Raw genomic sequence first — 18,609 nt, forward strand, 5'->3', positions numbered from 1 at the left:
ACCGACTAGGTGTATTTTCAGTTAATGTCATGCCCCACTGTCTTTCTGTCCTTCTACATGATAAGTAACCTTAAAATAACCTTCCTAACCTCCATATACTGCCTCCAAGTTCCTGTTTGCATCAGATGCAATGTCCTGCTATTGAAGTGAGGGCAAGGATACAGCAGATGCTCATCCCAGTTCTTCTCTGATCCAGGTCCTCAATTGTGAAAATATCTTCCCACTGCTGTCAGACCCACTGAGTTATCTTCATCTCCTGTCCTGAAACAATACTGGTTTTCCCCCACTTAGAAATAATGAACTAATCAGTGTTCTCAATGCAATTAATTGAGACTGTGATATAAATCCATACTTAATTTAAACTAGGCTATAAACTGTTGTTCAGTTCCCCAATCATTGTCCAATTTACTCTGATCAGCATCTACTAGGATACATTGTCTTATCAGGTGTTTGTAAAGGCATACGCAGCCAACAAGTCTTACATTTACTGTCTTATCGGGTGTTTGTCGGCAGACGCAGCCAACAAGTCTTACATTTATTGACATCACATTTTGGGGGAGTACAAGGCAGTCAAATAGAGGACATGTTTAAAGTAGTTTATTCTATAATCTCAAATATCCTTAAAATGAATAGCACATATATACATGAACAGACATTATCCCCAAAGACAGAACACATTTTAAATTAATACCCCAAAGCACTTGCAAAATGAGAACATAATATTTGATCCTGGCTGTGCTGAGGACAAATTATGTTGTTTGCCTTAGAAAAAAAGGACCAAAACTTTAGGAAAGGCATTTCAACTCCTTGATATGGGGCAATATTTCTGAATGTGGCACTGAGATTGCCTTTCCCAACTGTACGTTAAGAAGCACATCAAGGAACATTGTATACATACACATAGAATCAATGCGGAATTCCCCAAACACACACTTGGATGTTTGGTTGATTAATTCTAGACTAGATGCATCCAAATATTGAAACTGGGCATTTAATCCCCATCATCATACCTTGTATTAATGTGGTCAGTGAGGACCAACCCGTGGTAGCCTTGTGCCACAGATCAGTTTGTGGTCTTTCCAACTCCATTCATGTAATTGTCAAGCCAAATGTTTGGTACGGCAAATCACAAGTAGTTGGCATGATAGTTCAAACAGACCGACACTCAGGCTAAACCTGTGGATGATTATCATATTTTAGCACATTTGTTTCTAGAAGTATTTCATGATGAATCACCTCAAAAGAACTGCACATCAAATCTTGTTGACAGGTTGATGAACCACTGGCTTCTCATATCGTTGTCAATAAGAGGCACTTCTAAAACAAACATGGTTAAATGTCACTTTTATTTATTCATCTGTGATCGAAACATCTGTCATTGCTAGATCTCAAGTAGGAGATATTATCTGTCTGCTTTAGCTGAAACTTGCCGGGCCATAACCATGGTTGGAACACCTTGGACATCCCAACGCCCCAGAGAAAAGGCGAGAAATGTGCTTGTCCTCATTTCTCTCCCATACATTTAATCACAGACCAACCAGGAGAGAGGAACCAAAGAGTTACAGGCTATAACACAAGTGTTTATTCAGAGTAAAGCTGATAAAAAGAACATAAAAAAAACCTAAACATTAAGACAGGAACTTCCATGAATGTTTGTTGTTTATTTTTCTTCCGTGGGCATGAGCGCAGCGCTCCAAACCTAAAAGAAGCGAAAGTGATGTCTTTCAATGATGGACAGGACATTCAAAATCAGCACTGATGGGGCGATGTGGTGCTGATGAGGTATTCTAGGAAAAACAAACCAGAAAATAAAAAAAACGTCCACACATGGCTGCATGGGAGCCGACGAGAATGATAAGCCAGTGAGGACTAAGGCATGACAGGAGAAGGACGAGGATGGTGGTGGTAGTGGTGTGTGTAGGGGTAGAAGAAAACGAAACCAAGAAATAGCAGATGATGAAAATAAATCGGAGGTACTGTATTAGCAGCAGTTTGTTTTCCTTTTTTTCCTCTAATACTGGAGTCCAGCGGTTGGCTCCAGGTTGGCATGGTTTAAGTCCAAAAGAGGGGTCGGGGTGGAGGGGTAGGGTCAGGTGAGTTACAGGACCTCGTCGCTCTCGGCAGTGTGGAGCTGTGTGTCATCTGCGTCGGTCATACTGCTCTCCTGCGACTCCTCCACCTCAGCTGCTGGGGACAAGGTGGAGGTTAGAGGTCAAAGCATGGCTCTGACAGTGACATTTTTCAGCTTCCTTCTTGAAGTAACAAATACAGAGACAGAAACCTGACCATATTGGCATTCTCACCCTAAGATATGTACTTTAGTGGTAGGCCACTTGGCTACACCTTTCTGGAGTGTTTCACATATGCTATTCAAATTCAGACGTATATTGACTCAATTATTTACTACTTGTACTCAATGTTTAATTTTAAGGCTGTCAAATATTTTCCATTCATAAATTATGCAACTCATAACAAATGTACAGGTCATTGCCATCATTACCAGGGAACTAAAATGGTCAAAGCCATGTGTGAGTTGGTCTTGGCAGTCACAGTGGTTGTACCTGAGTCATAGGGGTAGTCCTCAGTGACAGGCTCCTCGTCGTCAGGGAGGTACCTCTTGTCTATGGCCTCTTTGATCTGATTGTTGGCTCCTTTGGGATCCAGGTCCATTGCCCAGGAGAAATTCATCAATGCCAAGTGGGTCTGGCCCAGCTTCTTATACACCTGAGGGGAGCAATAGGGAAGAAAGCATATGATTAGAGCAGGACACACCATTCATATGAATACATTCGTAAACTAGGAAATATGTCACTAAATCCCCACAATTACCTCAACTTACCCGTACCCCTGCACATTGACTCGGTACCAGTACATTTTGTATATAGTCTCATTGTTATTTTATTGGGTTACTATTTCTCCTTTAGTTTATTTAGCAAATGTTTCTTACTTTTTAAAAACCCTGCATTATTGGTTAAGGGCTCGTAAGTAAGCATTTCACCGTAAAGTCTACAATACACCTGTTATATTCGGCGCATGTGACATAAAATTTGATGTCAAACATCTCATAGCTATCTAGTCTATTGCACAAAGTCAGACTATATGAGATTTGAGAGGTGAGTGTAAAGTGGTCTATTATTGAGTACAAATATCAAAGTGACCGTACATTCTTCACTTATGGTCAGCTCCTTTCCTCGTAATCCCCACAAAGAAAATAAATTTACATTTGCTTACCTTTCCTATTAAAAAGTAAACAAGGGACTCTTTGGGCACTATTTGTTTCAGCTCTTCCAACTCTTGAAGAGCCGCCTGAATAGGGATCACAAAAAACTGTTTGCTTAGACTTAACCAATAGAAAATACAGTGAACAATGATAATATTAATACGGAAGAAGAGGAATTGTGCTGAAAAGTAGGTTAGCCAGTGTTCGCTTGTGAAATGCCATATGGACCTACCTTGTACTTTTCATTAGCGAAGAGGATGGAGGCCCTGTGGAATTTGCATAGAGGGTTCTTGGGGTCTATGTTGATCGCTCTATTCAGGGTTTCTAAAGCATGGTCAGACTTCTTCAGTGCATGCTGAACCTGTGTGGAAACAACAGGAAACATGGAGCACGTTAGTTAGTTCCATAAAGAACATTGGAGAAATATGACTCAAGTACCTAATGTAAAATACTACAGGCTTTGCAAATAGTAACAATAATACATATGATTTATAAAGTAGTTTTCTAAAACATAAAGATGGTTAGAAGAAAAAAAATCAGCATGCAATGTCTTGAAGTGCCCTGACAGACTGAGTGAGCTGAAAGAGACTGAGTGTAGTGGGCCACTCACCACTCCGATGTGGCAGAGGAGCACAGAACTCTGAGGGTTGATGCTAAGTGCCTTCTTGAAGTGAATCTCTGCCAGGTTGAATTTCTCCTGCTTATAGTAGATCATCCCCAAGCCATACCTGGAGATGGAGGGATAGAAAGAGAGATGAGAACAAGTTTCTCCCATAATCCTGAATTATTCACCAACATCAAAACACGACATTTTAGCTTTAATTCCTTACTGAGACTTCAGATTATTAATCTGCATTAAGGTAATACAGTACTGTGTTAAGCGAGACCGAGTCGAGACTGGGAGGGGGACAAAGGGACCGAGACAGTCAAGACCAGAGTCCAATTCAAGACCATGACTGTAATTTTGTCAAATCCCCACCATAAGAGTTCAAAATGTCCAGTATTTCTGTGTTCATATTTCAGAACATATGGATTCTTTAGATATTCAGAATAGTGAAGAAAAATGCATACTGGGGAAAAATAGAGCCAATCTAAAAATAGTTACTAACACAAACACAGTGGGGAACAATGGGCCTTCTACAGGCTAAGGATTTATACAATTATGATTTATAATAGTGCTAATTCTATTATTTTCAATGGAGTTTGATTTAATCTCTTCCGTTTTTGTTGGAAAGAAAACGGGTTAACGCTGCAGAGGAAAAAATTATCCAAATCAGGATTTCTTTGCTGGTCTCTGGGGAAATAAATCTACCTAGCTAAGTACATTTAAGTCATTTAGCAGACGCTCTTATCCAGAGCGACTTACAAATTGGTGCATTCACCTTATGACATCCAGTGGGACAGTCACTTAACAATAGTGCATCTAAAACTTAGGGGGGGTGGGGTGAGAGGGATTACTTAACCTATCCTAGACCATCAGAAGTTAGAAAAAGGCTTCTGCTATTCAACTGGAATAGGGAAAACATTTGTAGTGACAATGAAATCAACCAATCACATTGACTTAATGAGTGGGACCGTTTTTTACAAAAACATACGGAAACGTCTGCACTTCTGCGCAATAGCGAGCAGTAGTTTTCCCACGGTCTAGCTAGCTAGCTTTTTTCGGCGGCTTGTTTGCTGCAGCTGCAGTAGGTGTTATCATAGAGGATGTTGTTGATAATTTGTTAGCTTCTCCCTTTTCAAGAATAACTCAACAATAAGTTTTATTGTAGCGCGCTTGCTGTTAGCCAACTCTGAAAATAATTTGTGTGAGAAACAGTGTTGCATTTAAAGTGGAACTGACAGCAATTTAGCGACATAAAATCGTATACAAATCTGTTCATACACACACTAGGAAGAATGACACTTAAATTCTGACAAGCAACCACTGGTCATTTTCACGTTTCATAAATTCTTAGAATGTTTGGGAATTACGTATACTAAGGCATTTGTGTAAATTCTATAGCAATATAAAGTGGGAAAGCGGCAGTGCATTTGGACAATTAATAGTCCCTGCAGTTAATAAAAATGAATAAAAACATGTCTTGTCCAGGACCGGAATCTACACAGACTGGTGCGCTATAGCCAATCAGAGCTACAGTAGACCTTTCTATAAACATGCCATTTGCTACATGGGCCTGCAATCATTCACTTTGAACTGGACTGTGTTTACAGGCAGGTGTAACAGTGCAACTTTAGATCATTAGAACGCATTTGCCAAAAGCCTCAAAATACATTCGAATGGATTTCTGCAAATATGTAAACGACACGGGAGTCCTCTTACATTTGGGAACTTTACATTTCTATTGATCAAACAACCATGAAAAGGTAGGCTCTCTCCCTCAGTTATGCACATCAATAAGACCAACAACTAATGCTAGCCAGAGCAAGAGGAGATCAAATCTAACGAAGGAACATTAGATAAACACTCTCAAACTTTTCCAGCTAAACAATGGGGAATTGCCTTGTCCTTCTGCAGCTTGCCTGCCAATGCATGGTTGTCCAAACCAAGCACCTAAGCTAACTGGCTAAAGTTGGCTAGTTTGCTAATTTGCTACTTCCAGACACAAATGTGAGAACACCTCACTCTGACCATTTTACTTGCCGTAGAAGAGCTGGTTACATGTTATCTAGAGCCTTCTTGACTTTTTTGCCTATGTTTACTGACACCGGTCATATTCAGTAGGTGTTGTGCATTTGTAAATTCATCAGTTGTTCTGCGCTCTGGCATACTCAGACGAGAGTACTCTGAAATTAGAGTAGATAGCATATCTCTTGCATTCGTAAATTCACTCTGGCTAACTGTATAACCGTCACTCAAGTTCTTTGCTAGCTAACCAAATGACACCTGCATCTCTAGCTTTGTATAGCCACCCAAAAAACAATGAGGGGAGGGGGGGGGTCACTTACTCACTCCTCCAATGGCATGACATCCTAGCTAGCTAGCATTAGGCTCCATGTTTTTAGCTTGCTACATAAATAGATATGCTAGCCTATTAGCCACGTTATGGACTTGTGATCATTCCCTTGCTAGTTTGATTGTATTGACATTCCCAACCTTAGTTACATTCATCCGTTTTTATATTGAGTCATTGAAACTGAAACGATGCATCCCGAATGGAGGCAGCAAACAATGTAACAGGCCAGCTGTCATTTTAAAAACTGATATTGTTTTGGATTACCAATTATATGGATGCACCGATATGACATTTTTGGCCGATAGATATCCAATATTTTCCGTGCCAAAAAACCCGATACTGACATTTACAATTTTAGCAGCCTTTTAAGCATTTTAGTACAGTTAGTTGAAACACACACACGAAAAACAAAAAGTTATTTTGTTGGTATTTACGCATGTCCCAATTACCAGTAAAACATAATCAAAACCTATTTCTTTCAATTACTTGCTGTGCTGTTTCATTGTTCATTTGTTCAGTCGCTTCATTCTCAACCACAATAGAGCATTTTCACATCTATTACGATTGTAATTCAGATTTTGTCACATCCACTATCACTCCAAGGTTGTGCACTAACTTACCAGGCATTGTAGTGGCGTGTGTTGACTCTGATGGCGTTACGGAAGCAGGCCAGAGCCTTCTCCAGCTCCTCTGTGAGGACAAACTCATGGCCTAGCAACGTGTAGGCGTAGGCAAAGCCCGGGTTCACCTGGATGGCACGCTGGAAGAACTTAATGGCTATGTCATGCTCCCTCTGCAGACTGAAACAGTTACCAGCCACGCACCATGCCTAAGGGGACAAAGAGAAAGAGGGAGAGTTGGGGAGGAGGGAAGGAATAGAAGAGGAGCAAAAATATGGATCTTTTAAATTAAGGCAACCGTACTCCAATACAGAATCACATGTAAGCATTTCCCAATGGAAAAGTCTCAATTGAACATACTTTTTAGTCCAGGACATGTGGATAAGGTACATGCAACTGTTTGTCCCAGTGTGTTAGTTAACTACATACCTCTGGTGAATTCTTGTCCATGTCGGTGAGGTCTTTGGAGAGGGCCGACAGGGCCACGTCCTTCTGCAAGTGCCAAAGGGTGGTGGAGTAAATCTCCATGCCCTCCACCCGGTAGCTCTCGATGCGCCGCACCTCTGAGAAGATCCTCTCCGCCTACAGGGAGGGGACAGGAGGCGAATAGTGAGAAAAGTTTCTAATCGAGCCATTGAGAAGTAGCAAAAGCCACCATGCACAACCCTCGACCACTCTTTGCATCCATTTGACAGTCTAAACCCTGTGGAATTGTAGTAAGGACAGGAGCACATCTAGCTTCAGATGCAAAAGAAGGCTCTCCCTTACCTGCATGTATTCGGCCAGCTCAAAGTGGGCCCTGCCGATCTGTCCCAGGACCCACCCTGTATTGTAGTGATGGGAGGGCAGCTGGCTCAGGATGCTGATAGCCTCCTTACAATTGTAAGAGCAGAGGGCCAGGTACCCCCGGCCGATGTCTCGCATCAGCGACATGAGGCCATCTGGAACACAGAGGGAAAAGAGGGGTTTGGAGATAAGGACTTGTGATGGCATCTTTGTAAGGATATCATATGACAAGGTGGCTAATAAGACTATAGAAATGTAGTACAATTATAACAGCAACTTAATTTTAAAAAGTCAGAAAACTACTGCATTACTTTGACGTAATTTGTTTTTAATGGCAGTGTATCCCTACATCTTGATATGGTCAGGCAAAGAAGACTGATAGTCAAAGTGTGAGAGTTGATTCTAACAGTGTCCCAGCTCACCTGCAGCAGCCTTCTGCAGACTGAAGGCCTGGAACTGAGGAGAGCCCATACTGACTTTCCCGTCTGTCATGGACGAGTCCAACTTGAGGATCTCAATGCTCTCGTTCAGGTTGGATGGGGTGATGCCTCCCTTGCCCATTTTTGACTTGGTCTTCCGGTTGGGGATTTTGGTGGGGAACTTCATTTTCAGCTTCTTGCTATTCTCCTGTTGAGGAATGTTTGTTTGTATTTAGCATTTCAAAGACCTCTGCTAACATCAGAACCATGTCTGCCCCCCATCCCTTTTGATATTTACACCAAGTCACTTGGCTCTGTCATAACCTCACATGGTCTCTCCTATCATTGCTATGCAGACGACACACAATTAATCTTCTCCTTTCCCCCTTCAGATGACCAGGTGGCGAATCGCATCTCTGCATGTCTGGCAGACATATCAGTGTGGATGACGGATCACCACCTCAAGCTGAACTTCGGCAAGACGGAGCTGCTCTTCCTCCCGGGGAAGGACTGCCCGTTCCATGATCACGCCATCACGGTTGACAACTCCATTATGTCCTCCTCCCAGAGCGCTAAGAACCTTGGCGTGATCCTGGACAACACCCTGTCGTTCTCAACTAACATCAAGGCGGTGGCCCGTTCCTGTAGGTTCATGCTCTACAACATCCGCAGAGTACGACCCTGCCTCACACAGGAAGCGGCGCAGGTCCTAATTCAGGCACTTGTCATCTCCCGTCTGGATTACTGCAACTCGCTGTTGGCTGGGCTCCCTGCCTGTGCCATTAAACCCCTACAACTCATCCAGAACGCCGCAGCCCGTCTGGTGTTCAACCTTCCCAAGTTCTCTCACGTCACCCCGCTCCTCCGCTCTCTCCACTGGCTTCCAGTTGAAGCTCGCATCCGCTACAAGACCATGGTGCTTGCCTACGGAGCTGTGAGGGGAACGGCACCTCAGTACCTCCAGGCTCTGATCAGGCCCTACACCCAAACAAGGGCACTGCGTTCATCCACCTCTGGCCTGCTCGCCTCCCTACCACTGAGGAAGTACAGTTCCCGCTCAGCCCAGTCAAAACTGTTCGCTGCTCTGGCCCCCCAATGGTGGAACAAACTCCCTCACGACGCCAGGACAGCGGAGTCAATCACCACCTTCCGGAGACACCTGAAACCCCACCTCTTTAAGGAATACCTAGGATAGGATAAGTAATCCTTCTCACCCCCCTTTAAAATTTAGATGCACTATTGTAAAGTGACTGTTCTACTGGATGTCATAAGGTGAATGCACCAATTTGTAAGTCGCTCTGGATAAGAGCGTCTGCTAAATGACTTAAATGTAATGTAAATGTAAATGTTACCTTGGCAGTAGAGCTGGCACTGGTGAAGAGTCTGGAGCTCCGTCTGGGCTGCACGTTGGGGGGAGCAGCGATTGTGGGGCTCAGCACTTGAGGCGTAGTACTACAGTAGGCACAGACAAACAGAACACAACAATGGTCATCAGGTCTTCATACTTAGACAACCACTAGCACAGAGAACACTCATCGCCATGAGTGACATTTTGACCAAGCAAAAATGCTGCAGTGTTTCAAGTTTAAAGCACAATACTTGACTCAAAACAAGTATGGATCATAATTTCACCCTGCATGAATTCTCACTGAAAATAAACAAGTATTGTGAGGACAGCTGTCTTTTTTGGCAATATCTCTGCATTTCCATACTGTAAACATGGGTCCATATGGGCCTTGTAAAGAGCACATACCTGGTCTGTGGGGGGGCAGTGGTCTGAGTCTGGTTGAAGGAGATAGGGATGATCTCCCTGCTGTTGCCACTCTGTGCAAACACCGACTTTGTCCCCGGCTGGCTGATTCTCGCTACAGACTGAAGAGGGAAAAGTGGGAACAAAGCTATTTAAAAATACATTTTTAAAAATTCTAACAAAACATCTTTGACCTCCAGTGTTCAATCCATCACTGAAGTTAAAGGAATCTCCTCTGAAGTTGAAATGTTTTCTATTCAGCATGCATAGAACAATTTTTACACCGTGTGTTGCTCTTCGATCAACACTCCAAATAGGAGAGCCACATAGCGGTTGGCGTGTTGTCTTCAATATAGCGATGACGCGTGCATACCTTCTTTGGTGGGACTCCGGGAGGGGGTGGCTCCATCCCCGAGCCACTGTGAGAGTAGTTCTGCAGATACAAGGGGTCCCCTGGGCTGGGCTCCAGGGGCAAGATTCCAAAACTGGGAATAAGATCATTCAAACGGATTCTCAGTATATCTCATCTACATTGTTGACTTATTCAGCTCTGTATAATTTAACCTATCATCAAGAGGTCCCCATGGAGGCCATTTACATCCAGTTGCAGTACCAGAGAAGCCTTTAAAGCAAGTAGAAAAGCCCTCACAGAACAAAACCGTCGTAGAGGACAGAGGAAAAGCAGTAATCAAGACGCCCTCTGAAGCCAGTTATCATTACAGTCTCCCTAATTACAGGCTAGTGGACAATGGAGTTGGAGGATGAATGAGAGACCAGTATGTACTGCAGCCAGGTGCACAATATCAAATTATAACCTAGATAATGTTACTTGACTACAATTTTCAACGCCATGGACAAATTACTAGCGGAGTGATCGCTGCCAATGCATATGCCTCTATAATATAGGCTGTCCAATTAAAAATGCATATTCTGACCAACGGGTAAAATAACATTAAATTGGGCAGATACTCCTCTAAGAATACCAATGCTCCAAATCTCATGTCTCTATAATAATCCATTCAAATGTTAGAGTTATAACTCTTGTATGATGACTAAATCAATGGAGGCTAGAGAAGAAGTGGTCAAAATACAGGAAAATAGCATTGCGTCTGCTAGGCTGGATGCTGTGCGAGAATTAATAAGGTAAACTGACAGGCTCACCGTTTAACTCATCATCTTTCTTATAAAATCCACAGGACATAAAACAATAGAGAGGTAAGAATGATATTGATTTTGAGACATATGTAATGCTTCCATATTTTATTATGAACTTTTTGTATTCATGTGAAATTCCTGCTCTACTTCAAAGATTTCTCACAAAAACAAATGTATCTCCGTGAAATGTCAATGGAGCATTGAGTGTGTTCCAAACTTTTACCTTCAAAGCCTTTTACATTCAACTCAGCTCGTGTCATGCTAATTTAACTTTTTGCGACCCGCGGAAACAACTTTGAAGACAACAACCACAAAATGCTAAATCCTTAAAAGTTATGAGGAACCTTCACCGCTATGTCAACACAACTTAGTGCTTATTAACGGATGTATTAGGTTACAAAATTAGACTTTTTTTGATATGTTAAAACTGAAAGATTTAGAACATGAATAATCATATTTGTCTTGGTAAAATGTATTTTATAAACATAAGGAAGTAAAATTTAATCACCAAAGTGCATTTTTGGACACTCTACATAATGACACTGAAAAAGTAGTCAGAAGGAAACATGTGGGAGTGCCTCAACACACATAGAATCACACCACACTCAAAATACAGTGCCACTCGACACTTATGAGCAGATAAATAATGCGTGCCTGTGTCAATCCACTTATGATAAAACAGCCCAACACATGTAATAGAGCCTCTACTGAGAAAAAACATATTATGTGTATGTACGGGGTGAGACCACCAGTACCTGGGCGTTAGGGGGCTGAGTGCTGCCGGTCCCCCCAGTAGACTGCGCCCACTCTTGGGTTTGTTCTGCACTTGTTTGGATAGCAGGGAGCTGCCTGTACCCAGAGGCCCTACGGTGTCCGGGGAGATGACAGACGAGTCGATGTAGGACATGGTGGAGTCTGTGTTCAGAGACGAGTACTTTGAGTTGGAAGACTCCAGGTTCAGTCTGTTTAATTCCTACAGGGGAGGGAAAGGGAACAAGACAGCAGTTGTCAGTTCTTCATTGCACATTTGGATAGGCAGGTTATTAGAAAGAACTGTGGTCTTTGCTTGTGAAGTGCCATTTATCATAAAGCGTTCATTAGGGGTGTAACGGTTCACCAAACCCCCAGTTCAGTACATTTTGCGGTTTTTGGGTCACGGTTCGGTACAGCGGAAAATTACATGCCAAACGTTACTGTAGATAATTTTAGTGTTGGCAAAAGATGTCAAACTAACCCAGGAACAGATCATTAGCAATTTAATATAGGGCCCTATAAAATCTGTTTCATGTTTTTTTTTTACCTGGTTTCATTTAGTTTTTTCCATGTAAACTCAAAAATTAGATGTCCTGGGGCCTCCCGAGTGGCGCAGGGGTCTAAGGCACTACATTGAAGAATCTCAAATATATTTAGATTTGTTTAATTAGTACTTTATTACACGTGTGTCACTGTTGACATTGAGACTGGTGTTTTGCGGGTACTATTTAATGAAGCTGCCAGTTGAGGACTTGAGGCATCTGTTTCTCAAACTAAACACTCCAATGTACTTGTCCTCTTGCTCAGTTGTGCACCAGGGCCTCCCACTCTTTCAATTCTGGTTAGAGCCTGTTTGCGCTGTTCTGTGAAGGGAGTAGTACACAGCATTGTACGCAATCTTCAGTTTCTTGCCAATTTCTCGCATGGAATAACCTTCATTTCTCAGAACATGAATAGACTGACAAGTTTCAGAAGAAAGTTATTTGTTCCTACCCATTTTGAGCCTGTAATCGAACCCACAAATGCTGATGCTCCAGATACTCAACTAGTCTTAGGCCAGTTTTACTGCTTCATTAATCAGAACAACAGTCTTCAGCTGTGCTAAAATAATTGCAAAAGGGTTTTCTAATGATCAATTAGCCTTTTAAAATGATAAACATGGATTGGCTAACAACGTGTCATCGAAACACAGGAGTCATGGTTGCTGATAATGGGCCTCTGTGTAGATATTCCATTTTAAAAAAAATGTTTAATTTTAAATCCATCGTTTCCAGCTACAATAGTTATTTTCAACATTAACAATGGCTACATTGTATTTCCTATCAATTTATGTTATTTTAAATGGACAAACAAAAAGTGCTTTTCTTTCAAAAACAAGAATATTCCTATGTGACCCCAAGCTTTTGAACACACACACACACACACACACACACACACACACACACACACACACACACACACACACACACACACACACACACACACACACACACACACACACACACACACACACACACACACACATTGCAGACTGAAACGAGGTCCCCGTACCAAACAGTTCAGTAAGAATAAGTTTACTGTTACACCCCTAGTGTTCACAGATCACCTTCTTCCACAGTCCTAACCAAATACCAGGTCAAACACTCATCTTGGCACCAATGCAATGCAAGCCATCATTGTAAAGAGAGCCAAACCTGGCCTTAGAAAAATATGAACAGTAATACTGGGTTTAAAAGGACAGAGGGGGGAGAGTCGAAAGGACGTACTAAGGTGTCCTGGGGCGTCTCCATGAGCACCGTGTCCACCTGGCGGTGGGGCATGTTGTGGCTTGGTGTGTGGGCAGGGCTGATAGGGAACAGGGGAGGGGCTCCACTCCCACCGCTAAAGAACTGCAGGGACGTCAGTCTGAAGATCTGCTCTGGGTCCGGCCGATCGCCTGACAACAAAGATACAGGTTAATACAATCAGCTTAAGAACAGGGGGAGGGAATAGAGTGGATTTGAGCCTGAGCACTGGTCAGGGAATTAGATTTGGATCCGCCATCATGCATGGGATAAGGACCAGTGTAAGTTTCACATTTTTGTCTTACAATGACGAGTGAATCAAACAATTTGTAATGCAAATACATATTGTACTCTATCATCTTAACATGCATTATATAACTAACTACCCTACCACCCACCCATCCCAGCTGATTGACTGACTCACCGATCTGACAGAGGGACTCAAAGGGAGACCACAGGAAAGGATTCATACTCAGGCTCTTCTGATAACATTCAGAACCTTTGGCCAGACGATCAGTTTTGCTGCACAGACAGAAGGAAGAAGAAAATTATCTTCTCGATATTGAGTGACGCATGTGGGTGACAGGCACGAACGTGCAATCACACAACAAAACACATAGCGCCTGGTTACGTTAATCTAATTCAGAACATTCCAGCTAATATCTTTGTCAGGATTAGCTTGTTCCTGTACCTCAAATCTAATTTATAAGCGGAAGCAACCACTCGCTGTGCATTTATGGTTGTATTACAGTCACACATGTTAGATACCAGACCAATTACCTTTGCTTAACCGCTACATTGGTTTTCCTGACATCACACAGTAATAATGCAATAATGTGAAATATACCAGCATACCACGTTGTTGTTTAGAGTCTGACTTCTGATATGGTTAAACCTTAGAAATTGAGACAACAGCATTTTGATTGTGGTTCATGCATGTCTAAATTGTAACATGATGTTCATGACTAAGTGATAATTAAATGCTCAGAGATTCTAGCCCACTGGCTGAGCTTACATCATGTTCTAAATACAGTATCTCTGTAGAAAAGGACATCCTCTGCTTAAGAGGCTGCTGCAGCCCCTTCCTGCATTCAAATAGTCCATTTGAATTGACCAAGGTAACATCCAAATATCATTCACAGACATGCCTCCTCTCCAATTCTCAATTTCTGCTCCCTTTAATTCATTAGCAACACCACGGGAAGATGAATCAACAAGGTTTCCTTCAGGATACAATAAACGAGTCCATCGTGACAAACAAACATCAAGGCACTGCTACGCCCAACCCTCTTCCCTAGGGTGCAACGTCTATCACTCAGTTGCATAGTAAAACATTAGCTATTGCTATGTGATAGCTAGCACACAAGCAATCAACTCTCAATTCAAAACGTTACCCGAACATGCTTTAGATTGGTCAACAATGAAGTAATGAACATGGTTATCCTACCAATAGATTTGCCCCAATAGGGACAATGTGAAACAGGCAGAGTCTCCAAACTCTGTGACGATGTCCTCCTGGCTCTTCTGTTTGTTCAGGACCCCCCCTGTCAGGATCTGCTCTCCCTCTGCAAGCCTGCGAAGAGAAGAGGACCGGACCACTGATGTGAGCATACAGAGGTCAGAGGAAGGGAGCTATCCAGACACTCTGCATTCAAAGCATGCACAATGTCATAGCTATGAGACCTAAAACACCAGAAACAAAATAACATCCTTACTTGCTCAGTTCCACACAGCACTTGGCGAGGAGGTATTTGCATTGTGGCGTTGTGCAGCTGTGCCCCTTGAGAAGGCGGTATGCCTTGTAGGCCTTTCCCGAACGATAGTAGCATGTGGCTAACAGAAAGAGGGCCTCCTCCGAATGCACTGTGAGGAGGATAAGAGATGCATCCAAATAATAGGCATTTGCATAATTTGCGCTTAAATTAACATACAGATACATACCCTGACACAAACACCAAAAGCACAATCCCAGATGACTATGAGTTATAAATATACATTTTATTAATTTGGCGCTGACATTTTCATACTTGCACTGACAGCATTATATTCCTTTTGGCATGTGACCAATTTTCATACTTGACATGTTATTTTGATCGACTCACATCTACGCTATAGCCTAATAGCCCACTGCAGTGTTTTGCGTTCCACATTAAAGCAACAGCAGCCTACAGGCTATTCTATAAGAAATGACAATGTGTTCTAAAACCTGTTTTGCATGTGTCAGTCAGGCCCCACAAGCCACCATCATGTCAAAACCTTTCAGGGGTATATGTGTGGATTAAAGCAATCAGGTGGAACTGTACAGTTGTCTGCACAGTAATGTTAAGCTGAAAGAGGAGGAGCTCAGCTGTGCTGCAGCATGGACAGGATCTTCTTAAGACATGAGGGGTAGATTTCATTACCTTCAGCATATAGTCTCTCGGCCAGGAACACGGCATCTCTGTAGGCATAGTGGTTTAGTGCATGCCAAACAGCAGCCTAGACACAGGGAGACAAACACATCTGCATCTCTACATATTGTCACACAACCTACTATGATTGTCTGATCTGGTGGTGGCTCTAACAGCAAGCTTTACAACTCACTAATAATCAATGACCTAATCAGTCAATAAGCACATGCGTTGATAATACATTATTTGAATAGAAAGCTTGCAGCTTATGGCTGGCTGTTAGCTAGATGGCTATGAAATGTTGACACAGCAAACAACCATTAGCTAGTTACATTCGACGGGCAGACAATGCTATCTTACATTTTGGGGGGGCTTTCACTGGTCTAGGGCTTAGGCGAGTTTTTCGTGGTAAGTGTCAAACATTTAGCTAACGTTATTTCGTCGTTCGATATCAATACCAACATATGTGACCATAGGATAACGTAGCAATGTAACGTCTAGCTAAGTACCTCAACTCAAATTGAGGTACTTGGCTGTTAGTTGAGGTAACGTTACTTGGCTATGTCAGATCTGATGATGTTTAAGGTTACGGTAAATGGCAAGTAGCTAGCTGCATCAAATGTTCAAACGCTATGTCAATGCAGGCAGCAGTTATCCATGTAGCTAGCTAGCACTGAGTAGATAGCTAACTAGCCAATGGTTTTCAATATGTTCAATTCAGCTGTCAAAATTCCCATTTACAATACAGTCTGAAGTAATTTAAACCTTGGTCGACATACTAGCTAACTTAGATGCTAGCTTAACGACTTTGGCGTTAGCTAATGTTATTTTGCAGGGAGAATGACATCGAAATAATGTCAACCATCATCAATCTGATCAGCTGTAATGTTTAGCTAACTAACTAACTTTAGTTAATTTAGATGACGTTATCTGAAAAACTCACTTTACTGTCAGTCTAAGTTAGTAACGTTGATTAGCTAAAGTTAGCAAGTTATGTTAGTCTAGTTTTCCAGTAGCTAACTAGATTACTAACATTAACCAGATAATTTAAAAACAAACGTTGAGGCTCCATAACTAGTAGCGAGTTAATGTCGCTAGCTAAATATGGCTAATGACTGAGCACCTAGTTAGCTGGCACCTACCGCTATCTAATATCGTATACCTGGCTGACAGTGGCCGTTCCAAAGAGTACCCCTGTGTGGTATATATTGAATAACAGGCACTAGTTTACCGATTTTAACAACGAAGCAACTATTCGGAGAATGCTAGCTGGCTAGGCCAAACCATTTCTTCTCAGGCCTCGGTGTAGCAGTAGTGGACCTTTCTGGTAGGGAGGTAACCATGCAGGCCACAATACATCCCTCTTGTCCTGCATGTGACAGTTTTCTTTTTGGTATAGCAAACTACTTCTTTACCTGAACAGGTTCCTGCAGCACCGTCATTCCGTTGTCAGGCTCCTTCTCTCGTCCACTGTTTTTTGTTTCCCTCTTTCTTCAGTTCCTTTCTTATTTCAGTATCCAGGCCAGAAGTAGCTCTGAAGATTTGAACACAACGACCGTTACCGACCATGTCGAAAGCTCCCGAACATATCCGAAACAGATGCAAACGTATCAGTTTACGAATAGAATCGAAGACCAGCGGAAATAACCGAAACTGTTGTTTATAAATATAAACGTGTGTATCAACCATAGAGATCGATATAACTCATTTGTATATCTGTGTAAATCCGAGACACTATGTTTAGTTTGATATGTTACGTTTCATATGGTATGTATCAATTTCTGGATGTCCATCATCCATTTGATGTTACGAAATGCAATTCCTACAATATGTCACGAATTTCAAAACGTATGATATGTTACGCATTCCAATTTGTTGTTACCACCGTTAGCTAGGCTAAGGGTTGGGGTTAAGGTTAGGAGTTAGTTAAAAGGGTTAGGGTTAGCTAACATGCCAAGTAGCTCAAACGTAGTAAGTAGTTGCAAAGTTGCTAATTAGCTAAAATTATCCATGATGAGAATCGAAGACGTTCACGTTACCAACCACTCTCCTTTCATTTTTTACCTTAAACAGGGCTTGACATTCACCTTTTTTAGCGACTTGTAAGTAGGACAGATTTTTTACTTGTCTGAAACCTCAATTCAAAAAAAGGTCTGTAATACCATGGGCCAAAAGATGACTGAAAATTGTGTTGTATGATACAAGGAACCACTTCACAAAATATCCTTCATTGTTATCACTGGTATTGACAATGGAAGGCTGCTGGTCTCTGATACTATGTATTATATCTCCTGCCGTTGTGGCCTTGAGCAAGGCACTTAATTACCCCCCTACAAAGTAAAATAATGCACTGATAGGCTACTGTATAAAACACGTGGTCCTTCAACCCTCCATCTAGAGAGCTACTTGATGTGCAGGATTTTTATCCAACCCTGCTCAAACACACCAGATTTAGCTTATCAAGGTCCTGTTTTTTTTGGTGTTTATTTTACAATGTGGTGTGTTCGAGCAGGGCTGGAGCAAAAGCCTACACACACAGTAGCTCTCGTGGACTCCAGGATGAGAGTTGGCCACCTTACAACATTACAATTACAGCCAAATACGTTTGATGTCTTTATGAAAAAAAAAAGCCCTCATTCAATGAACCAGGGATCAAATTGCTAAAGTGGGTGAAGTAGCTAACTAAGATGTTTATCTATTTGTAAGGTTAAAATATTCAGTGTTCAGGGGAGATCTTGACAGTTTAGGAGTTACTTGTCAATTAGGCTATTCTAA

At 42.0% G+C, this 18,609-nt stretch overlaps 1 protein-coding gene across 2 annotated transcripts; it reads right to left on the bottom strand.

Annotated features, from left to right (window-relative positions):
- Nucleotides 1-1,327: 1,327 nt before the first annotated feature.
- On the bottom strand, nt 1,328-17,427 carry cdc27 (cell division cycle 27). Of its 2 annotated transcripts, none has more exons than XM_046305092.1 (19): nt 17,250-17,427; nt 15,847-15,922; nt 15,160-15,307; nt 14,892-15,017; nt 13,869-13,966; nt 13,427-13,596; nt 11,663-11,880; nt 10,126-10,237; nt 9,756-9,874; nt 9,355-9,454; nt 8,006-8,210; nt 7,566-7,738; nt 7,227-7,379; nt 6,798-7,006; nt 3,831-3,948; nt 3,453-3,581; nt 3,232-3,306; nt 2,562-2,724; nt 1,328-2,187 (listed from the first exon to the last, which is right to left on the bottom strand). In XM_046305092.1, the coding sequence occupies exons 1-19, from the start codon at nt 17,274-17,276 to the stop codon at nt 2,099-2,101; spliced, it is 2,508 nt and encodes an 835-aa protein (XP_046161048.1). In that variant the 5' UTR covers nt 17,277-17,427; the 3' UTR covers nt 1,328-2,098. The 2 variants fall into 2 exon arrangements, with proteins under 2 accessions (XP_046161048.1, XP_046161049.1); XM_046305093.1 differs by having other exon boundaries at nt 1,328-2,184; nt 17,250-17,426.
- Nucleotides 17,428-18,609: the final 1,182 nt, after the last annotated feature.

Source organism: Oncorhynchus gorbuscha, linkage group LG16, assembly GCF_021184085.1.
Source record: "Oncorhynchus gorbuscha isolate QuinsamMale2020 ecotype Even-year linkage group LG16, OgorEven_v1.0, whole genome shotgun sequence".
In the NCBI taxonomy this organism is placed as follows: Eukaryota; Metazoa; Chordata; class Actinopteri; order Salmoniformes; family Salmonidae; genus Oncorhynchus; species Oncorhynchus gorbuscha.